This window comes from Rhinoraja longicauda, chromosome 36, assembly GCF_053455715.1.
Source record: "Rhinoraja longicauda isolate Sanriku21f chromosome 36, sRhiLon1.1, whole genome shotgun sequence".
NCBI lineage: Eukaryota > Metazoa > Chordata > Chondrichthyes > Rajiformes > Arhynchobatidae > Rhinoraja > Rhinoraja longicauda.
Window position 1 is genome coordinate 7,129,681 of NC_135988.1, and position 22,117 is coordinate 7,151,797.

The 22,117-nt window shown below is 41.1% G+C and overlaps 1 protein-coding gene across 1 annotated transcript in view; it reads right to left on the minus strand.

The window, feature by feature from the left end:
• Positions 1 to 22,117, minus strand: part of bin3 (bridging integrator 3) — a 113,778-nt gene that overhangs the window by 62,208 nt on the left and 29,453 nt on the right. Inside the window, exons 4-6 of the mRNA XM_078428905.1 lie at positions 20,540 to 20,601; positions 17,674 to 17,810; positions 15,710 to 15,750 (exon numbers count right to left, since the gene is read on the minus strand). Of these exons, the coding sequence (XP_078285031.1) occupies positions 15,710 to 15,750; positions 17,674 to 17,810; positions 20,540 to 20,601 (240 nt within the window). The remainder of the gene's footprint in view (positions 1 to 15,709; positions 15,751 to 17,673; positions 17,811 to 20,539; positions 20,602 to 22,117) is intronic.

A 22,117-nucleotide genomic window follows, 5' to 3' on the forward strand; every position in this document is an offset into this window, starting at 1 on the left:
CCTCGCACTGGCAATGAAGGATGCCCAGGACAGAAAGATCAGTATGGGGATGGGAAGGGGAGTGAAAATGGTTAGCAACCGGCTTTCAGAAAGCCTTTGACAAGGTCCCACATAGGAGATTGGTGGGCAAAATTAGAGCACATGGTATTGGAGGTAGGGTACTGACATGGATAGAAAGTTGGTTGACAGACAGAAAGCAAAGAGTGGAGATAAATGGGTCCCTTTCAGAATGGCAGGCAGTGACTAGTGAGGTACCGCAAGGCTCGGTGTTGGGACCGCAGATATTTACAATATAATTTACATCAATGACTTGGATGAAGGGATTAAAAGTACCATTAGCAAATTTGCAGATGATACAAAGCTGGGTGGCAGTGTGAACTGTGAGGAATATGCTATGAGGTTGCAGGGTGACTTGGACTGGTTGTGTGAGTGGGCGGATGCTTGGCAGATGCAGTTTAATGTGGATAAGTGTGAAGTTATCCACTTTGGTGGTAAGAATAGGAAGGCAGATTATTATCTGAATGGTGCCAAGTTAGGAAAGGGGGACGTACAACGTGATCTGGGTGTCCTAGTGCATCAGTCACTGAAAGGAAGCATGCAAGTACTGCAGGCAGTGAAGAAAGCCAATGGAATGTTGGCCTTCATAACAAGAGGAGTTGAGTATAGGAGCAAAGAGGTCCTTCTGCAGTTGTACAGGGCCCTAGTGAGACCGCACCTGGAGTACTGTGTGCAGTTTTGGTTTCCAAATTTGAGGAAGAATATTCTTCCTATTGAGGGCGTGCAGCGTAGGTTTACTAGGTTAATTCCCGGAATGGCGGGACTGTCATATGTTGAAAGACTGGAGCGACTAGGCTTGTATACACTGGAGTTTAGAAGGATGAGAGGGGATTTTATCGAAACGTATAAGATTATTAAGGGGTTGGACACATTAGAGGCAGGAAACATGTTCCCAATGTTGGGGGAGTCCAGAACCAGGGGCCACAGTTTAAGAATAAGGGGTAGGCCATTTAGAACAGAGATGAGGAAAAACTTTTTCAGTCAGAGAGTTGTGAATCTGTAGAATTCTCTGCCTCAGAGGGCAGTAGAGGCCAATTCTCTGAATACATTCAAGAGAGAGCTAGATAGAGCTCTTAAGGATAGCGGAGTCAGGGGGTATGGGGAGAAAGCAGGAACCGGGTACTGATTGAGAATGATCAGCCATGATCACATTGAATGGCGGTGCTGGCTCGAAGGGCCGAATGGCCTACTCCTGCACCTATTGTCTATCCAGTAGGCCTTGGTGTACCGAGTGCATCTGTTCAGCAAATGGTGGTCGAGTTCACGCTTGGTCTGGCCAATGTATAGGAGCCCACATTGGGAACACCGGATGCAGTGGATGAGGTTAGACGTAAAATACGCGTGAACCTCTGTCTCACTTGAAAGGACTGACGGGGTCCCTGAATGGAGGCAAGGGAGGAGATATAGGGACAGGTATTACACCTCTTGTGATTGCAGGGGAAAGTAACTGGGGAGGGAGTGGTTTGGGTGGGAAGGGACAAGTGAACCAAGGAATTGCGGAGGGAGCGGTCACTGCAAAAGGCGGAAAGAAGTGGAGATGAGAAAATGCGACTAGTGGTGGGATGACCTACCTCTGTTCTCCAGACCGTCACCTATCCATGTTCTCCAAAGGTGCTGCCTGACCTACAACATCCAACTTGGGCGTTGCCAAGACCATTCTACTCCAGACCTTATCACAGCTTGGGTCCAAGGCGAGACAAGGTAGGATGACTGCTTGACATCAAGTCAACATTTGACTATGTGTGACATAGAGGGGCCATAATAAAACAGAAATCAATTGGTGTCAAGGAGAAAAACACTCCAGTGATTGAAGTCACACCAAGTACAAAGGAAAACAGTTTTGGTCACTGGAGGTTGATCATTCAAGCGCTACAGTATCTTTGTGAGTTACTTAGGGCGATGTCCTAGGCTAAATTCTCTTCACTGTTTCATTAATAATCTTCATTACATCTCAAGATCAAAAGTGAGAATATTCACTGATGATTGCACAACATTCAATTCCACTTACAATTCCTCAGGATATGGAGCAGCATATGCCAAAATGCAACTAGAGCTAAACAACATTCAGATGAGGGCTGTTAAGAGGTAAGTGACATCAATGCCAGTCACAGAGGAAGGGGTTGGAGAACGGTCTCAACCTGAAGTTCCACCTGTCCATTCCCTGCACAGATGCTGCCAGACCTGCTGAGTTCCTCCAACACTTTCCGGCAAGAGGGAGTTCCGCCACCACCCCCGACACTCAATGGCAATATCACTGTGTCTCCCCCACCGTTAATATCCAGGAGTCTCCACTGACCAGGCACTCAATGGAAAGAGTAGGAAGGAACTGCAGATGCTGGTTTATACTGGAGATAGACACAAAAATCTGGAGTAACTCAGCGGGTCCGGCAGAATCTCTGGAGAAAAGGAATAGGGAATGTTTTGGGTTGAGACACTTCTTCAGACCCTGAACTGAATGAGTTGCAAACATTGTGGCTATAAACTGCTGTCGAGAAGTTGCCCATCCTACGCCAAATGACTCACCTCCTGACATCCCAAAGGCTTTTCATCATCTACAAGGAGCTACTCATGAGTCAGATGGAAAACTCTCTGCCTGGTCAAGTGCAACTCCCATGAAGCTCAACAACATCCGCAGCATTTAAGGATGGGCAATTAACCTAAATCCACAAAAAGAAATAAATTCAAAACAAAATTTGCTCCCAGACTGTCACCCTGCAGTTGTGTTTCTGTGAAGGCAATTACATAATTCACATTTACTACTATTTATGGGGGTAATTAATTAATTAATATGAAAATAACTTCCATATCACTTGACTGGGTAGTGCTTTCTATTTCTATGCTGGTGTGACTGTATTTACTATCAACCAACAAAATAATTTCAATACTTATGAGGATCCCTGTCTCATCAGCTCAGTGCTATGATTACAGATTTAAGCCTGTTGTGGATACATTAACGTATCCAAAGAGTTCTGTGGTCCGAGGAAGTACGAACCTGAATTTCAACTGCACCTTTCATGACCTTACATAGAAACATAGAAAATAGGTGCAGGACTAGGCCATTCGGCCCTACGAGCCTGCACCGCCATTCAATATGATCATGGCTGATCATCCAACTCAGTATCCCGTACCTGCCTTCTCTCCATACCCCCTGATCCCTTTAGCCACAAGGGCCACATCTAACTCCCTCTTAAATATAGCCAATGAACTGGCCTCAACTACCTTCTGTGGCAGAGAATTCCACAGACTCACCACTCTCTGTGTGAAGAAATGTTTTCTCATCTCGGTCCTAAAAGACTTCCCCCTTATCCTTAAGCTGTGACCCCTGGTTCTGGACTTTCCCAACATCGGGAACAATCTTCCCGCATCTAGCCTCTCCAACCCCTTAAGAATTTTATATGTTTCAATAAGACCTTGGAGCATCTCTATGAGCTTTATAACCAACTAGGTAATGCCAAATGCAGGGTTGCTCGACGTATGTTAAATCAGCTTTGCCAGCCCTCTTGCATGGGAACACAATGGAAGTGAACTAAAGAAGGTAGCGCAGCGGCAGAGCTGCTGCCTTACAGCGCCAGAGACCCAGGTTTGATCCTGACTACGGGTGCTGTCTGTACGAAGTTTATACATTCTACCTGGGTTTTCTCCAGGAGCTTCAGTTTTCTCCCACACTCCAAAGAGGTTTGTAGGCTAATTAGCTTTGTAAAAATTGTCGCTAGTGTGCAGGATAATGCTTGTGTGGGGGGGGGGGGGTAAGATCGCTGGACGGCGTGGATCCGGTAGCCCGAAGGGCCTGTTTCCTTACTGTATCTCAAAAATATATATATTTAAAGGTGTGAAATTATACGACTTCATGTTATGAGAGCTTTTTGAGTCTTCAGCCCGAGAAGGACAGTAAATAATTTTATCACCCTCAAAAATGAACATGCCTTACACTGACAATGTAAATTCATAAAGTCACGTGATGGGAGGATGGCATCCAATTCGCCACCGACTTTGCACCAGCTCCGTTAAACAGCAATCCAGTTAGTCCCACTCCCCCGCTTTATTCCCTATCATAAGAGCATTAGAAATAAAAAAGAGTCGTGGGCCATATGGCACCTCAAGTCTGCACTGCTCTTCAATACGATTATGACTGATCTGATCGTTGGCCTCAACTCCATTTTCCTGCCTGTTCCACAAAACCTGCAAATGTTTTCAAGCCTTTGAGAAACGTGAACACAATGCCTGCTCTCATCCATCAGCTGCCTTCAACTCACGAAATAAAATCTGGAACCACCAATTGCAAAAAAGCTGTTCTGTGCTCCCTGGCTCATTTCACTCAGTGAGCTGTGATTGGTGTTTTGCTGACTGACATCCTCATTTGATTTCACAAAAGGTTAAAAAAAAAAATCCTCTCAGTGGTACTAAAATCCACAGATGGAGCGAGTAGCTGCCAATTAACTGTTTACTTGTTGCTTAGTGACATAGCACCCAAAGTAGCAACATAACTGAACTCATTTCAAAATTGTAGGCAGCCCCAAATATCAAAATGAAGCGATTGCTGGCTTTCCGAGCCACTGATCAAAGCCCAAATTCGTCTTTCTGACAGTTTTACCATCACTGACTCGGATAATAGCGAAGGTGCAGGAAAAGAAATCAGAGGCTGTCACAGCGAAGTGTGGAGATTGAGGCAGCAAGCTTCAACTATTTTTTAAAATCTTAAGCAAACCAGTTGTATTGAACATTAGAGCGCACAGTCACACAATGGATGTGGATCGTCACAAGGTAAGCTTCCATATCACTCAGAAATATAAAGTGGAATGAAGAAAAAGCCCACGGTTGAGGCATCAATTTCATTCAAACAAATCCTTTTTATTAATTTTTCACCATTTCTTTGCTCGGGTTAGTGACTTGTGCCGCGGTTTTATTGGTACCAGTACTGCGCAATCAAGTAATTCCTCTCTACCAAGGCGGTGATTGTTGACAAGATTCCTCACAGCAGACACGTTCTCCATTATGTCCACTCCAAAATCTAGCACGATGTTAACGAGCACCTCCCAACAAGCATAGTCTTCACCAAGAATTCATACCTCAGCACCCAGCTGCCTGTTTGCCAAGTAGCAGAAATCCCCGTCCACTTGTACATTTTAAAATCGTGGATAGCCCATTGAAAGCACCTCAAGGCACTGGAGAAATTTCAACAATGACACCTCTGCTAAATCCTCTGAAGCAGTTTGCAGGATGGGCAAACAAAGCCAATGTCCACATTCAGACCACCATCCCCAGTAGCAAGGTTCTGATATCAGTCAACCAGCTCCAATGAGGAATCAAATCACTACCACGCCAACACCCGACTTACCGCTCGGAAACTCTCCCCCGAACTTTGCCACAAGAATGGATTTCCAGAAGGACAAAGAAAATGCTTCACGGAGATTTTGTTGAAAGGTAATATCCTTTATTGAAATGGGAATTTCCTGCCAGTAAACTACTCAAATTGCCTGTGGATGATGTTGCAGATCCTGCCTAGACTGACTCAGCCACCACAGAACCAATAGAAGTGAACGAGACGCAAATCATCTGAGGCATGAAAGATGAAAAACACAAACACAAACACACCCCAGTGGCATTGCAACTTTGCTCAGCTGTGCCACAGTAGGGATTGGATCTCAACCTATACTTGAAACTATTTTTTGGACTCTGATCCATTTAAGTTTCAAAGACAGACACAGTGCTGGAGTAACTCAGCGGGTCAGGCAGCATCTCTGGAAAACTTGGATAGGTGACATTTTGGGCCGTTAACTTCTTCAAAATCTGGAGAAGGGTCCTGACTGAAAATGTCACCTTTCCATATTCTCCAGAGATGTTGTCTAACCCGCTGAGTTACTCCAGCACCGTTTCTTTTTGTATATACCAGCACCTGCAGTTTTTTGTATAAACCTCGCAAACATAAACATACGTTAATAAAATTATACAAAAGTGAGGAGTGAAACATATTTTTCTCATCAAGACCAGTAGGTTCAATTAGATTGATTGCTTTTATCGTATCCTCTGCACCTTTTCGTGCCAATTTAATACATTTTGTTCCTATCATTCATGTCTTGCATTGAGTACACACTATCCCACAGCTGTGAAAATGTGCAGAACCACAAAATACTGCTGCCACCAAAACCTCAGAATGGAAACTTTTTTCCCCTTAAATACATGGCTTTGATTTGTGAGTGAAAAAAGCCACTGTAGGGTTAAATGGTATGACACTACTTGGAAAAGAATCAAGCTGATATCTGGAAAGTTGAAGAAACCGGCCAACTGTATAAACCATTATTCACGGAGCTATTCAGGTTGAAGGAATGCAGAGAGCTTTTGCAAAGCCATTATGTTAAACTGCACAACGTGATTGTAGAATGCACGATGACATCATGCCTTCCGCAGTCAACGTCACTGGAAGGATTCTTCCTCGGTTTGTCAGGTGTGCAATTCAAGCCATGAATCAAGTGAATGCAACAGAGAGAAGAAGTAACGTCGGATATTTAAACAGCCTTCAGGAATGCTTGCTTCCCCAATGTGAACCTACACGTCCGTCCATCCACCCACCAGGAAGTGAAATGGAAACCAGTCTGCTTCAGCCAAATGGTTTAAAATGTAAGGCAGTGTTAGCAGTATTTTTTTTTTTAAAGGCTTAATGAAAGGGAAATTTGAATCCATTCATTGAACCACAGGCATGATCTAACAGTCAATGAATGAGCAAAGAGCACTCGCCCCAAAGACAGGAAAGATTTGCATGAGGTGCTAATCAGTAAATCTCTACAATTATAAATAGATAAATGCCTTACTTTCCCACCACACTAGATAAATCGCCTTGAAAGAAAAATTGTAGAAATATGAGATCCACACAGATTTATGCTACGTTCATAAGTATGGACCACTGAATAAATCCTTAGTTTCAATGGACGGTACAGTCAGGAGTGTTACAACCACTTTCTTGAATATAACTGCTGTTCAGTGAAGTTTTTCCCTGGGTCTGTCATCTACTGCGAAGCACAGCATAATAATAACAGACTCTGCAGCAGACATTTTAATTTTTACAAGTTAACTGCTACATTCTCAGGAATGCTGTCGATGATGTTATCACAACTTTGGAATTGTAAAAGCAGGACAAAGTAAAAGCGGCACTCAATGTCAGTAATAAAGTTGGAGACTATGACAATAGATCGAAACATGGTCCAAACATAACAGTCTGTGATCAGAAATCCATGGCTTCCATCAGCTTGTGCTCTTTAACATCGAAAGGCATCAGAATATGGATGAGTTTTCTGTTTCCACCATGAGCAATTCCTTACCCGAATGTGCCTCCAAGACAAAACATATATTGTATGCAGGGCTGCAGAGCAAGAACACAATGCTTGTTCCTGGAACGCTAACAGTCCAGCCCAGCTTACCATTGTACAAAATATGAAACCAAAGGAATCTTTCATGATCTCAAGAAAGCCAAGAAAGGCAGAATCAAAAGTACTGAATTTAAGAGTTGGATCATCATTTTAACTTCTTGCAGGTGTTAAGGGAAACAAGGAATAAGGGGTTAGTGCGAGAAACTATCTAATGTTCAAGATTAGTCACAAGCTTATGGAATGGAAGCAGCACCTGAATGACCTGCTCCTCGTTCTTACGTTCCCATGTTTCACAAACTACTGCCATCTTTCCCCATCTCCACCGATTTCCACTTAGTGCAGTAAGGTTTTGCACCTGAAACGCTGAAACTTAGGTTTTGCACCTGAAACTTACCTTGGTTTCCTCGACTGATTTAATAAATTGCTCGGATATTGGTCAAACTGTGGTCAAAATGTTGTGGTCTACACAACTTCCAACAGAATCCCAATAAAACGGAGAAACTACCTGTTTTTATTTTTCACCTGCTCCTGCAGCAAAGCCTCTGAGCCCACCTGCCTGTCAAAGACAGAACTTGCTTCAAGTTCACATGCTCTCTACCATTTGTACACAATGTCACCATACATAGATCAACATGAATCTATAACTTCAACCTTAGTCTTTTCCTTGTGCTTTCTCGTTAATTCTAAGTGATTTAGAATGTTGCATTTTTAAGTTGTGACAAAGGTTTCTGGCATCACATAATTCCTTGTGGCTTAGGAATGGTATGCGATGCTTAACCTCTACGAAGGCCTTACAGAATTAGATGCGAAAGAAAATAGGATCAGGGAATACTGATAACACATTTAGCCATTTTATACCCTGCCACCAAAATACTGTACCAGTATGACTATAATTCCTTTGCTTTGGAACAAATTTTCATATTTCATATTATTTCATATTTCATATACAGCGCGGAAACAGGCCTTTTCGGCCCACCAAGTCCGCACCGCCCGGTGATCCCCGCACATTAACGCTATCCTACACACACTAGGGACAATTTTTTTTACATTTACCCAGTCAATTAACCTACATACCTGTACGTCTTTGGAGTGTGGGAGGAAACCGAAGATCTCGGAGAAAACCCACGCAGGTCACGGGGAGAACGTACAAACTCCTTACAGTACAGCACCCGTAGTCAGGATCGAACCCGAGTCTCCGGCGCTGCATTCGCTGTAAAGCAGCAACTCTACCGCTGCGCTACCGTGCCGCGCTCTTTGCCTGAATGGCTTCACTTAACCAATATTCGCACAAGAATCAAAGATGAAATAATTATTTCACAGATCCTGAAAACTTAAAAACACCTTGCTTTACAGCCACCAAATATTTATCTACCGAAAAACAAACTGCTTGAGAAACTCAGCAGGTCAAACAGGATCTGTGAAGGGAAATGGACAGATGACGTTTTGGGTCGAGTCCTTCTTCAGACTGAAGAGTTCTGTTTGTTGCTCATCCTCCAGCAGTTTATTTTTTTGCACATCCTCCAGGAGTTTGTTTTTGCTCAAGATTTCAGCATCTATAGTCTCGTGTCTCCATTTATATTGTAAACTCACACTGAAACCTAACAGCAACATGATGTAAACGTTTTAAGATTCTTTCAAAGCTTTCTCTTCAGTCATCTGTTCTCACTCACTCTGGTCTCCTTAACTCATGAAAGGTTGAATGTGTTTATATTTCCCTCTGTTGGACTTCTTGGCACTTTGCTGGTATTACTATTTTTGTTGCAGCTTGACAATTCATTGCCTTTTTTACCTCTAAGGTAAATATGAACAACTTAAAATTGTTCACATTACTATGCCTGTCACCATTTATATCACCATGAAACGACTCTGATGATAAAGTCAAGGAGTTGTACAATATAGAAACTGGTCCTTCGGCCCACTGCATCAATACTTACCATCATGCACGTCTACGCTAATCCCACTTGCATGCATTAATTCCATATCACTCTATGCTTGCTCTTTCACGTACCTGCCCAGATGTTTCCAAAATGTTTAAGGCGGCATTGCAGATGCTGGTTTAAACTGAAGATAGACACAAAAAGCTGGAGTAACTCAGCAGGACAGGCAGCATCTCTGGAGAGAAGGAATGGGTGGCATTTCGGGTCTGAAGGGTCTCAACCCGAAACGTCACTCATTCCTTCTCTCCAGAGATGCTGCCTGTCCCGCTGAGTTACTCCAGCTTCCTAAATGTTGTTACTGATCCTGCCTCCACTACCTCATTTAGCAGATCATTCCAAATACCAACCAATTGTTTTGTTTTAATGTATCCCTCAGTACTCCTCTCAACCTCTACCCCCCAGACACCGACTATCCATCCTATTGATCCCTCTCATAATTTTATATACTTATATTAATTTGTCCAGAAGCAATAAATCAAGCATCATTACACTGAAGAAATATAATCAAAAGCAAATTAGCTGCCCATTTTTTTCTATTACTATTTGCAGGATCTTGCTGTGCTGTCTGACATATTACCCTCCAAAATTACAGTTTTAAGTCATTAGCATTTTGGGACACACTGAAAAAATTAAAAATCACAAAATACAAATGCGCACCTTCTCAAGTCACAGCTGCAATATAGAACACACTTAATATTAAACTTTGGAGTGTACAGTTGCCAAATTTGTATGTGTGCTTAATGCAGCAGTCTTCACAACTTACCAACATCCATCAACATTAGGTTGGGACAGAGGGTGTGATGAAGCACATAATACAGCATTTATTTAAAAATAATCTAGAATCACCTGTGACAGATGAGGATTCTGCAGCATTCAACTGCGTAAAAAACCTAAGATGTGACCATACAAAACTGGCCAAGCTACAAAAATGCATAGAATAACATCTGCGATCCACTAAAGATACCTGAAAGTTAGTTTCTAATTTTCCTTAAAGACAAGTTGGCAGAGGTGCAAACTTAAAATTTTGTACAAAAATAAACTGGGCATCTCGGGCACAAGTGAGCAGAATAAGCAGCAACTTCACACCTCTTTAACTGAACCCATTAAAATTGACAGTGCAAGCAATATGACGGAACTATAAGATAAAAATGAATTCAGCAGAAATTAAGATACAAAAAGATAGATACTAAAAAGCAAAATAAAGATTAGATTAAGAGAAGGTTTAAAGAAATAGGAAGGAAAGGGACAAAGAAAATGATCTGAAATGTAAATTTTTAAAGCATTCAATATTTAGACTGAAGATTTACAGACTAAAGAGGCTTCAAATTTCACTGTGTATGAAGGAACGGCAGATGCTGGTTTATACTGAAGATAGACAAATTGCTGAAGTAACTCGGCAGGTCAGGCAGCATCTCTGGAGAAAAGGAAGAAGGTGACATTTCGGGTCGGAACCCTTCTTCAGACCCTTCAGAAGAAGGACTCAGACCCGAAACGCCACCTATTCCTTTTCTCCAGAGTTGCTGCCTGACCCGCTGAGTTACTCTAGCATTTTGTGTCTTCAAATTTCACTGCCAGAGATATTGGGTGGCATGAATTAGTATTTATCACATCACTAAAAGAGCACCTGTATGTAGATGAGATTTTTTTTTTTTTAAATCGCACAATTAGTTTGCGTATACCATCTAACCCTAGTACTTTCATGTTATTTTATATTGGATTAATGGTGAGGCAATCAGTAAAATGCCCGTCTACCAAAGTTAAAGGTCTAGAGATGTAGCTCACACCATCAATCTTTGTACGTTTAAGAATCTGACCCTCACAATATATAATGCTGAGCACCATCAAACTCAAATTTATTTTGACGGCAAATTATGGGTTATTGAAAAAGTTCACCAATGCTGCAATAAAAATCAGGATTGTAAAAGAGGGACAGAAGTGAAGGAGTCGAGCGAGACCTTGGAGAGCTGTTGAACTGAAGACGAAAGAGAGGGGCATGAGCAACGATTTGTAGTTGGTTTATTTTATCCACTTGATGCCTTAAAAACTCTTCACCGGGCAATCAAACATATGAACTAACTTAGTGCTCCCTGCACAAGCACCCCGAGAATAATTTTGATTTTCTTTTTCTTTATGACTGGGTTTCAGCTATGAGAGGTGGGAAATCTGTAAATAAGAAGCAGTACAAAACCCTTGACTAAGTGTTCAACCCTCATCAAGAAATTAATTAAACAATAGCTATGTCAGCTGTTTTAACAGCAATCCTTTGTGTGTGATTCACCATTATCTCTTTGAATTGACCCGATCAAAAGCTTCTTATATTGAGATCTAATGCTGGCTTTGTATGCAAGATAGCTATTATTCTGACCCGGTACATATGTTTCTAAGGCAACATGCAAGGTCTACAGGGAAGGCAAGCACATTAACTCATCCAGGTACAAACACTCCAGTAAGCTAATAAAAGGCAGAATCCGCCACAGACGTGTATTGGACTGTGAAAACATGCTCATGATGAAGGCATTTTCCAAGTGTTTAAGATAAACTCTGTTTGTTTAAAATCTATCTACACTATTATATTTCCCAAGTTTCCTTACTTGCATATAATCTTAATACATCAATAAATTTAAACTATAATTTTTAGCATAAATTTGGCATTGTAACACTTTCCAACATTCTCGAGTCTATAAAAGACATATAAAATGTCAGGCTCTATGCTTGCTGCAAGCTATTGGTGTTCACAACATGCGTGTCGTTTTGATACTCAGTATTACAGGTTCACCAATGGAAGCTAAATTCAAGTTGAGTTGGAACGGCCATTTAATAATCCTTGTCAATTATTTTCACTTTGAATTAGATATTCATTTTATTTTGGACTGTTCCAATTGTCATTATTTTGTCCTATTAATAAATATATGTGGTTTTATTTCTAATAAATCAGAGAAGAAAAAACTTCTAGTTTTATGCCATTTAACAAGATCACTGGGCATCCAAAGAGATTAAAAAACAATGAAGTGCACTGTCACTATTTGAAATTACGGTATTTGACCACACTTTCAAATTACTGGAGAAAAACAAAAAAACTCAAGATGCTGCAAATTTAATATAAAAATAAAAAATGCTGGAAATACTTTAGTCAGGGGAGAAAAACAAGGTTAACATTTCCGTTTGAAAAGCTTTCATCAGAAATAGCAAAAATTAGAAATTGGACCGAGAAAGGAGAGAAAAGAGTAAAAAGTAAATGTCTGTGACAGTACCAGATTAATGGACACACATTTTGTGTAACGTTAGCTAAGAGGTGATGAAGGCAAGTCACGCGCAGCTGGTCTGTCTGGCGATGTATTGAGAACTGAACAAGAATGGAGAAAATAAATATCCTGGAACAGTCTCATAAAAAACCCTGTGGTTGTCAGAAATATGAGATACACAAGAGACATGGTTGTGGTGTTGTTTGGCAACTGACCTATCTCACAGAAGTTCAACACCAGTTCTCTGGCACCTTCTCATCTCTCCTTCTGGAGCATGGCCCCCAACAGTGAACGTCTGGCCAGTGTCTCACAGTCCTCAGTTCCTCTGAAGTTCCTCCAAACATGCACAGCCCACTTCTGCCTCCTCCCCAAGATTCACAGCTACCTGATCTACTGAGTGCTTCCAGCAGTCCTTTTTATTTCAGAGTTTCAGCAACCGCAGTGTTCCATTAACTCAGTTCTGGCACTTTATTCCTCTTGTTCTCATTCACTCTCAGTTACATCTCTTCGAGTTACTCTCTTGAAGTCAGGTCAACCTTCCACACTCTCTGTCAACCAGCATGCCTGCCATTTGTCTCATCCAAACTCTGTCGGTCTCCACCACTGCAGAGACGTTCCCCTTTTTCCATCACCCCTTTCCTTTCTCTGCAACTTTAAACGGTTTGATTTCCAACTTTTCCTCATCCTGATGAAAAATCATTGACTTAATAGGTTAACACAGATACTGCCTAATCTCCTGACTATTTCCATTGTTTTCTTTTTTTAAACTTGGGAATTATTTTATTGACTGTAAAATCAGAAATTATAAAATAAATCAATATCCCATATATCTTTCATTTCTCTATTTACTCACACAAATGGAACAGTTCATAATGAAATGTAGATTTGTATTTATAGACCAGCTAACATTTTCTTCAAAAATACATTAAACAACAGTTAGTAACTTACTTCGATCTATGAAACTTAAATGCAGTACTACAGAATTACCCAAGTGATTGAGAGACCAGAACTAAAGCCATTCTATCAGAACTAAAGGGTCGTCAGCATCCATTTAAACAGACTAAATCTCAGTCTATCTCACCTGAGAACATGGCTTCCAGTCAGAAAACGTTGCTTCAACATTGCGCTTAAATATCAGCTTCAATTGCCTATTCAAGTCCGAGAAGGTTATCCCAGAGGTATTCTTTGATTAATAACACGTTGCCTGTTGTAATTAATAACATGTTGCCTGTTGGTCTAACACAGGTATGAGATGTTCCTTTAAGTATAATTCCCTTTACTTGGCAGGTTGATGGCGGCAGTGTCCCAACCTGCAATTGTGTGTGTGCAAGAAAGCCATGGAGTGAAAAAATAGTTTTCAGGGAGCGAGGCTGTGTGTTTGCATGAGCGTGTGTCGGTCAGAATCTCTCAGATTCTTGTTTAGCCTAACTCCATCGTGTTATTGCTGATTATATCCTAATTCCTATGTCAAGGCTAACTTCTGTTTGTGAAATGAAAATGGTAGGCATTACGATGGCATTTTTGAATGGTGTCCACAATTGAAAGTCGCCGATGATGGAAATGGTTATCTAGTCAATTCAAATCAATGTGAACCAGCTTGCAGAACTGCATGCGATTGGCTTCCAAAACAGATTTCTACTGGACTCCAGGATATTATTCTACTGTATCTATCCCACAGATCCTTAGGCAGCAGGCTAAAAAAAGAGCGGCACTCAATCAAGAGTAGAATCAGTAATTCATTGAGTGGAACAGAAAGTCCCTGGGGGCTCAAACAAAAGAATAATTCAGGCCTTTATATAAAAGTTTTGATTCCGTTCCCAAATTATCTGTTGATACTTTTACAAAAATCTTTGTTTCTTTACAAAATGATAAATGCATGGGCTAATAATTGAACAGAATGTTCAAGTATCTGAGTTGCCCTCAACTGGTAATCCACACCTGCTTCTCTTGGAAGGCCTATTTAATACAACTGGCAAAATCACCACGTAGAATCAAACTGGTCATGGATAAAATTAGGGAATAATGGGAGATGGAAAGGATGGGATTCACTGTCATGAATTTAAAGTCACCTCCACAGCTGGGAAACATTTGCTGCAATGGCTGTGCTGTTGAATAGTTTTTTTACTTTGCGATTCAGTGGGCCTTGTGACTCAGATTTGCTTGGCTTGTGACTCTCGCTCAGTGGCTGATTCATCTCCCAGAAACTTCTCAATCTACCCCCTCATCTACTCCCCAAGGTCTTTTTGCAATCCCAAAAGTCCAACTAATGATTCTGTGTGAAGGGACTAACATTGTGATGTTCAAGTCTGAACGTTCCTTGAACCTATTCAGATGCAGAAAGAGGAAATAAAGAGATTATGGTTGATCTTTATATAACACTGGTTTGGCCACAATCAGAACATAGAGCTAAATTCCGGCCACTACGTGTTTGAAGGATCTGCAGGCAAGTAGGATGTAGGAACTGTTGGAAAGGGAACAACTCCAGAACTGGGGGATTTTACTGGTAAAGACAGAGTAGGAAAGCAAGGATTTTTCTCCATGGAGCATAGATTGTAAAATACATTTATTTAATCAAAGTGTACAAAATCTTGACAGGGTTAGATAAGGAAATAGAGCACATTGTTTGCTTGATGGAAGGGTTAAAAAACAGGTGGGGGATACAGATTAAATAAGCAGGAGGTTCAGGGAAAATGAAAGGAAAACCTTAATTTTATGCAGTATGATCCGGAAGGTGATCCTTAAACTGTGTTGATGGCAGACTCAATTATACTTTTTAGAAAGGAACTGAATAAATATGTGAAGGTAAATATGCAGAGGGCTGTGGAGAAAGAACACTGAATAGTTGCTGAATTTCTCTACATTCAGCACAAACCCGTTGGATTGAATGGCCTCCTCTGTGTATCGCCAATTGGATTTGCTCATTTGTCAAGTTCTTTGGCCTCAATTTCCGATTTAACTTAAAGACTGGTTTAGCTGCAGCATTAATAGGAAAAACAGACAATACTTTCATTGCCACTATTGAATACATACATCAATCCCTTCTTTCAAACAAATATGCCACACAGAGGTCAATATTCCAACAAGAACTTACAGTCAAAGATTTTGAACTTACTTTTTCAAGGGTTCAATGGTTGTTTTCTGAATCTGATTGACCTGATAAAGAAACATTTTGCATAAATATGCTGAGCACTGAAAGGAAGTATAAGTTAAGAGCGAAGGCTGCATGCAAAAACGAAGATAACAAAAGCCTGTGAGCAGTTCCACTGTTCTAGGATGCAAGTAATTTTCATTCAATTTACACAGGGTTCAATTGTTAATTTCTAATTTTCACAAGTTCTATATGACTCCATTACGTTCAGGGACTCACATCTAACATCTTTTCAACAGAAATGAAAGCCTTTAATTGATAGACAAATGCAGATACTAGATATCTCTACTTATGTTGGAATGGGGGGGTGGGGAATAGATTTTGCCATTGCTCGGCATGCAACTAAAATGTCATTCTTTCCATATTATTAATAAAATGCCTCTCAAAAGCTATGGATTACACCATGGAATCTTACACCAGAGGTGGCATTCAGCATGCTGTTGTCTCAACCAGTTCTTTGACTAGGCATGCAAAGCATTCTTGTTCCATTGCACACTCTGGCCTGCAACTCTTCCTTAGTTATCCAATTTCACTTTGAAAGTTGAAATAAATCCATTTCCATTACCTGTTCAGGAAGTTTTGATTTTTTAATCAATCAACTTGTTATATCAAAGGATTCTTATCTGATTATCTTTGCCTTTTCTTGCTAATCTTATGGTGAGTCTAATGGTAGCCAACTCTCCTACCAGTGTCCCCCTACCCAAAACCAAGGACATCTCCAATGTCTCTCTCCATGGGGTTCCGCACTGTAAGAAAGATGTTGGCAAACAGAGACACAATAGCCCAATCTACTGCTTGGAATGAAGAAACACAACTCAAAAGACATGAACTGTGACACAAAGGGGATTGTAATAAAGGAGTTTATAATTATGAAAATATAGAATATTAAATAAAGAATGTCACAAGATGGCACAGAACAAACATATTAATGCAAAAAAAAGGCAAGGACTCTGAAGCCACGCAATATTCTACCGAGTTAACAATGGAATCGGAGACCATGGCAATACTCAAGGCCTTGACAATAGGTGGCTAAGGAAAGGAGAAGCAAGATATGGAACTGCAGATGCTGGCATATGCCAAAGATAGACACAGAGTGCTGGAGTAACTCAACAGATCAGGCAGCATATCTGAAGAAAGAGGATGGATGACGTTTTGGGCCGGGACCCTTCTTCAGACTGAATGTAGGGGCAGGAGGGTAGGGGGGGGTGGGGGTGGGGAGAGGGAAATGGAGGTGAGGAAAGACCCCGGACCAATCAGAGCCAGCCAAAATGACTGCAGGTAAGGCGGTGCCTGGTAGGTCCTTTGTTGGTTAGGGAAGGTGTGATCTCCTGAGAATCAATGTGGTATTATTTAAGTGGTAAAGTAGAGGAGATAATCTAAATTTATTCTCAGGATGGAGGCGATGGTTAGAACAAAGTCACGTGTCACCATTCGCTGCCACTGTGTGAGGGGGCAGACTGCCCTGTGGTTTAGGATCTCTTCACTAAACGGGTACATCTGACAGAGCAGTAGTTCTTCAGTACTGCAGTGGAGTGCCATCTCAATTAATTGCTCAGGTATCTGGGCTGGAACGTGCAGTCTTCTCTGAAGAAAGTGGTGGGCAGCTCAAAACTCCCATCATTTTTTTCATAATCAGAGTGCATGGCTGCTTCACGGGGCATTAAAATTCACCTCTTGTTCGACTCAAGTTACATGTAGTTAAGCTATTGATGAGTCACTTGTACAATGACGATAATTTTCATCTGTACAAACTCATTGATTGCCCAGTTTTGGATTTCCCAAATTACTCAAGGAGTATTATCAACTTCTGGTTGCCAATCCAACACCATCACATTTGATTTTCACTCCGCACGATAGTGATGGTATAATCTGTTACTTCATCATTTAAATAATATCCTACCTTAAAGCAAAAAAAAAAATGTACACACCTTCTCCTGATTGAAGGCGTCCATTCTGCGCATTGCAGTGTCCAAAGCAGTCACTGTCTCCATGAATGTTTGGTCTTGATCACACAAAGGGTTGGCCAACAGATCTGATGAAATTTTCACTGCGGATTTTGACATTGCTGTGGAGAAGAATGTTACAGTCCTTGCTTAAAATGAATTAATTGCCAATTAAAAATAATCATGAGTGCAAAGTAGACTTTTTTTTCCCCAGAGACTGTAAATTACCAATACTGATACGCCTCCAACAGTCAATAGGCCTGTTTTAAAGCCACCATTAAAACTGTAGGTAGACACAAAATGCTGGAGTAACTCAGCGGGACAGGCAGCATCTCTGTAGAGAAGGAATGGGTGATGTTTCGGGTCGAGACCTTTCTTCAGAGGTTGGGCCTGTTTCCACGCTGTATGACTGTATTATCTTATTGCTGCTTATGGGAATTTGGTTACCTGGATGTCCATTTCATTGCTGTAGATGCGAGTTGGCTATACTCAAATTTGACACTTCCATTCCCACAAGAATGACTGCATTTTTCTTCTCCGGCTGCAAAGTCTTTGGAATGCAGAAGCCAGTGATGCAATTAATATGCAACTTCTTCCTTTTACTTCAAAGGTGAATAAAATAGGCATTATATTTTCTACTGCAGACTGCAACAGCTCTTCAAATTTCAATGGCTATATAGTTACAGTTCATAGAGTCTCACAGCGTGGGCCCAACTTGCCCTCACCGACCAACATGTCCCATCTACACTGGTCTTACCTGCCTGCGTTTGTCCCATATCCCTCCAAACCTATCCTATTCATGTACCTGTGTTAATGTTTCTTAAACGTTGCGCTAACACCTGCCTTAACTATCCCGCGGTCTAGGCTTAAGCTCAGGGGTGACCGCGCTTTTGCGGTTGCAGCTCCTGGACTGTGGAACAGCATCTCTCTCCCCATCAGAACTGCCCCCTCCATCGACTCCTTTAAGTCCAGGCTCAAAACCTATTTCTACTCCCTAGCGTTTGAGGCTCATTGAGGAGGCGCTGTGAACTGTTTGCGTGCTACTGTATGTTTCATTTTTTTCCTTAGTACCTAATCAGATGTACAGCACTTTGGTCAACGTGGGTTGTTTTTAAATGTGCTATACAAATAAAATTGACTTGACTTGACTCAACTACCTCTTCCAGCAGCTTGTTCCATATATCCAGCACTCTTTGTGTAAAACCCTTCAGGTTCCTATTAAATCTTTCCCCCCCTCACCTTAAACCTATGGTTCTTGATTCCCCTACTCTGGGCAAGAGACTCTGTGTGTTTACCCAATCTATTCCTCTCATGATTTTCTATACTTTGGGATTTCCTGAGGTCACAGAAGACAGATTTAAAAAGCACGTATTTCTGTTTTACTAGATTCAATGGATACAAAATGGAAGGTTAAAAAAATAAAATAGAAATGTAGGCAGTACAATCCAAAGTGTTTCAAGTTCCCTTTTACAAAAATCATGCTTTTCTCCAAAGGCAGTTACATAATAGCATTTTGTGATACCTTCGATTTGTACCAGCATCTGCAGTTATTTTCCTGCATAATTCTGAAGATAAGTTATACATTAGAGTTGCTTTATTTCCATCATTCAGCTTTTTAACAAAAAATCTCAACATCCAGCTTGCAATGTCAATTATCACTTTAGCGTGAGTCATGCAATATTCACTTTTTCTTTGTCAGTGACCATTTAGCTACATTACATAACATACATCTAAATTTCTCACGTTATTTTTAAAGTATAATGGGTGCAAGAGCTTGTGTAAGCAAAAACACTTCTTGAGGTTCTAGTGCACTGCAATTGTTGTTCAGTTCCAATATGTAATCATATACTCATGTTGCACTGTCATTGTGGATAGTTCAAGGCTCAGTATTCACTGTGTAAATTGACTAGCTCATGCAACAATAATCATTCTCTCTGATAGGCTACAAACTATTAATTTGCTCTTTTTGTTTCAGTTGCAATAATCAAGTCTTAAATTGGTTCGCATTGAGCAAATAACCTGTCTCCTAGAAAATTATTTGCCAATGATGAGGGGTGCATATTGTGAATATTTCTATTGTTAGATGGCTTTCTCTATGGGCATATGTTTTTATAGGAAATGTTACCCCTTCATTAAGAAAATGATTTTTTAAGTGAATCAGGAACGATGCACCAAGCTAACAGGCACAAACGTCACTGGGAGTAAGCACAATGTTTCCTCAACCATATGTTTCTTGAGAGTTGGCTATTCCAGAGTTGAGCACAAGATCCAGGCTTCCCACAGCCATCCGAGGTGCCAGCTTCTGGTTGATAGAAAGGATCCTGAGCACAATTTTTAAATAGTGCAAGGACGTTTAAATCAGCGTCCCAACTAACATTTGTCCTTCGAAAAATCCCTACGGCAAGTTACCTGGATGTTCATTCCATTGGTATGGATGGCAGCTGGCTATGATCAGATTTGATACTTCATTTAGATTAGTTTAGTTTAGAGAAACAGCGTGGAAACTGGCCCCAAGTCCCACCAAGTCCGCACCGACCAACGATTACCTGCACATCAACTCTATCCTACAGGGACATTAACACTCTATCTGCAAGGAAGTAAATCATGTCCCGAAGCACATGAAAAGGCATTCTAAGACCATACAACCATATCTCGCATTTGTCTATCCTCAATCGTAGATTTTAAACCCATTACCCTTGTTTCCTCGAGCTTTCCCCCGGCCATTCTGAGAACTAAGTTTGTGAATGTGACAAGAATGGTGCTTTGCCTCCTTGTCTCCAGGTAGTTCACAAGTGATCTTTCCGCACTGCCCACACCTCCTCATTTCATCCAGTACCGCACATGTACCTACCTACATCTGCTTCAGTACTCTTCTTCATATCCTTGTGAAGCTTCTTAATCTGATCTTCTAACCTAAATACAAAATCAGAAAGAGTCTCATATTAACATTTCACATCAAAAAAGGATAGTAATTTGTGCTGCCACGAAGAATTCAGAAGAGTTAAATATTTCATCACAATCTAACAAATTAGGTGTTTTACACAATTCAACAATGCCTATTGTTATAGGAATCTAACATCTCATCTTCCATGGTTCCCAGACGTAAGCCACATAGAAAGGAGAATGCAACATGCAAGCTGCTCAGGAACATACCTGCTACATTAGCCTCTGTTCAACCATTTGATCTCACCATTTCATGCAGCATCTGTAGATCTTACAATACAATATCCTTTGTTGCTGAGGCTACCATATCAAGTCATAACAGATGACTTGACACAGCAAGACGACTAGCATTTTGGTGTTGACTACCAACCCTGCCTGGTCCATCATGGGTACTGACCTCACCACCATTGAAGACAGCCAGCATCGTCAAGGACCCACACTACTGTGGCCACATTCTCATTTCACTCCTGTCATCGGGAAGAATGTAGAGGAGCCTGAAAAGTGCAACGTCTAGGTTCATGAACAGTTTCTTTCCACCAACTATCAGCTATTGAACACTACAAATTCCAACTGAACTCCAAACTAGGCACTTTGGCCTTGATTTTTAGTTTTTATTTATGCACTACATCATTTTTTTTTTAAATTGAACTTATTGTTTATTACAGTATCTATTGAGTACTATGTTTACATACCTGTTGTGCGGTTGCACGTAAGAATTTTATTGTTCCATTTTGGGACCAATGACAATAAAACACGCTTGACTCTTAACCAGTTATCTGACACAGAACTGCCCGGAATGGACCTGAAAAGAGGCATTCTTATACGGTCCATAATGGGCTAGGTGCCTATGCAACCAGGAACTGAGTCAACCAAGCTCAGTGCCATGGTGCAAACCAAACTGTGGCACCCATTGGAGATCAAGTGTCAAGAGCGTTTTGTCATATGTCCCGAAACGGAAGAATGAAATTCTTTATTGCAGTGGCACAACAGATATGTAAACTTAGTACTCTGTAAAACCCATAATTAACAACAAATATAAAATAATGTCCTCAAGTCTTTATAGTTCAGAGCCCATTTTGGAGGTTGTAGTGTTTAATAGCCTGATGGTTATAGGCAAGAAGCTACTCCTGAACCTGGATGTTACAGTTTTCGGGCTCCCATACCTTCTTCCCAACGGCAGGAGTGAAATGAAAGAGTGGCCAGGGTGGAGTGGGTCTCTGATGAAGCTGGCTGCCTTTTTAAGGCAGTGACTCTTGTAGATCCCTTGGATGGTGGGGACGTCAGTACCCATGATGGACCGGGCAGCGTTCACCACTTTTTGCAATCTTCTTCGATCCTGGCCGTTCGAGTTGCCGAACCAGGTCATGATGCAACCAGTCAATATGCAACCAGTCAAGATGAGTTGTCATCAACTAAATTCAGTGACAGGTACCATGAACAACACCTGATCGATCATCAAAAATGCCCATGACTTGCCGAAGAAGAA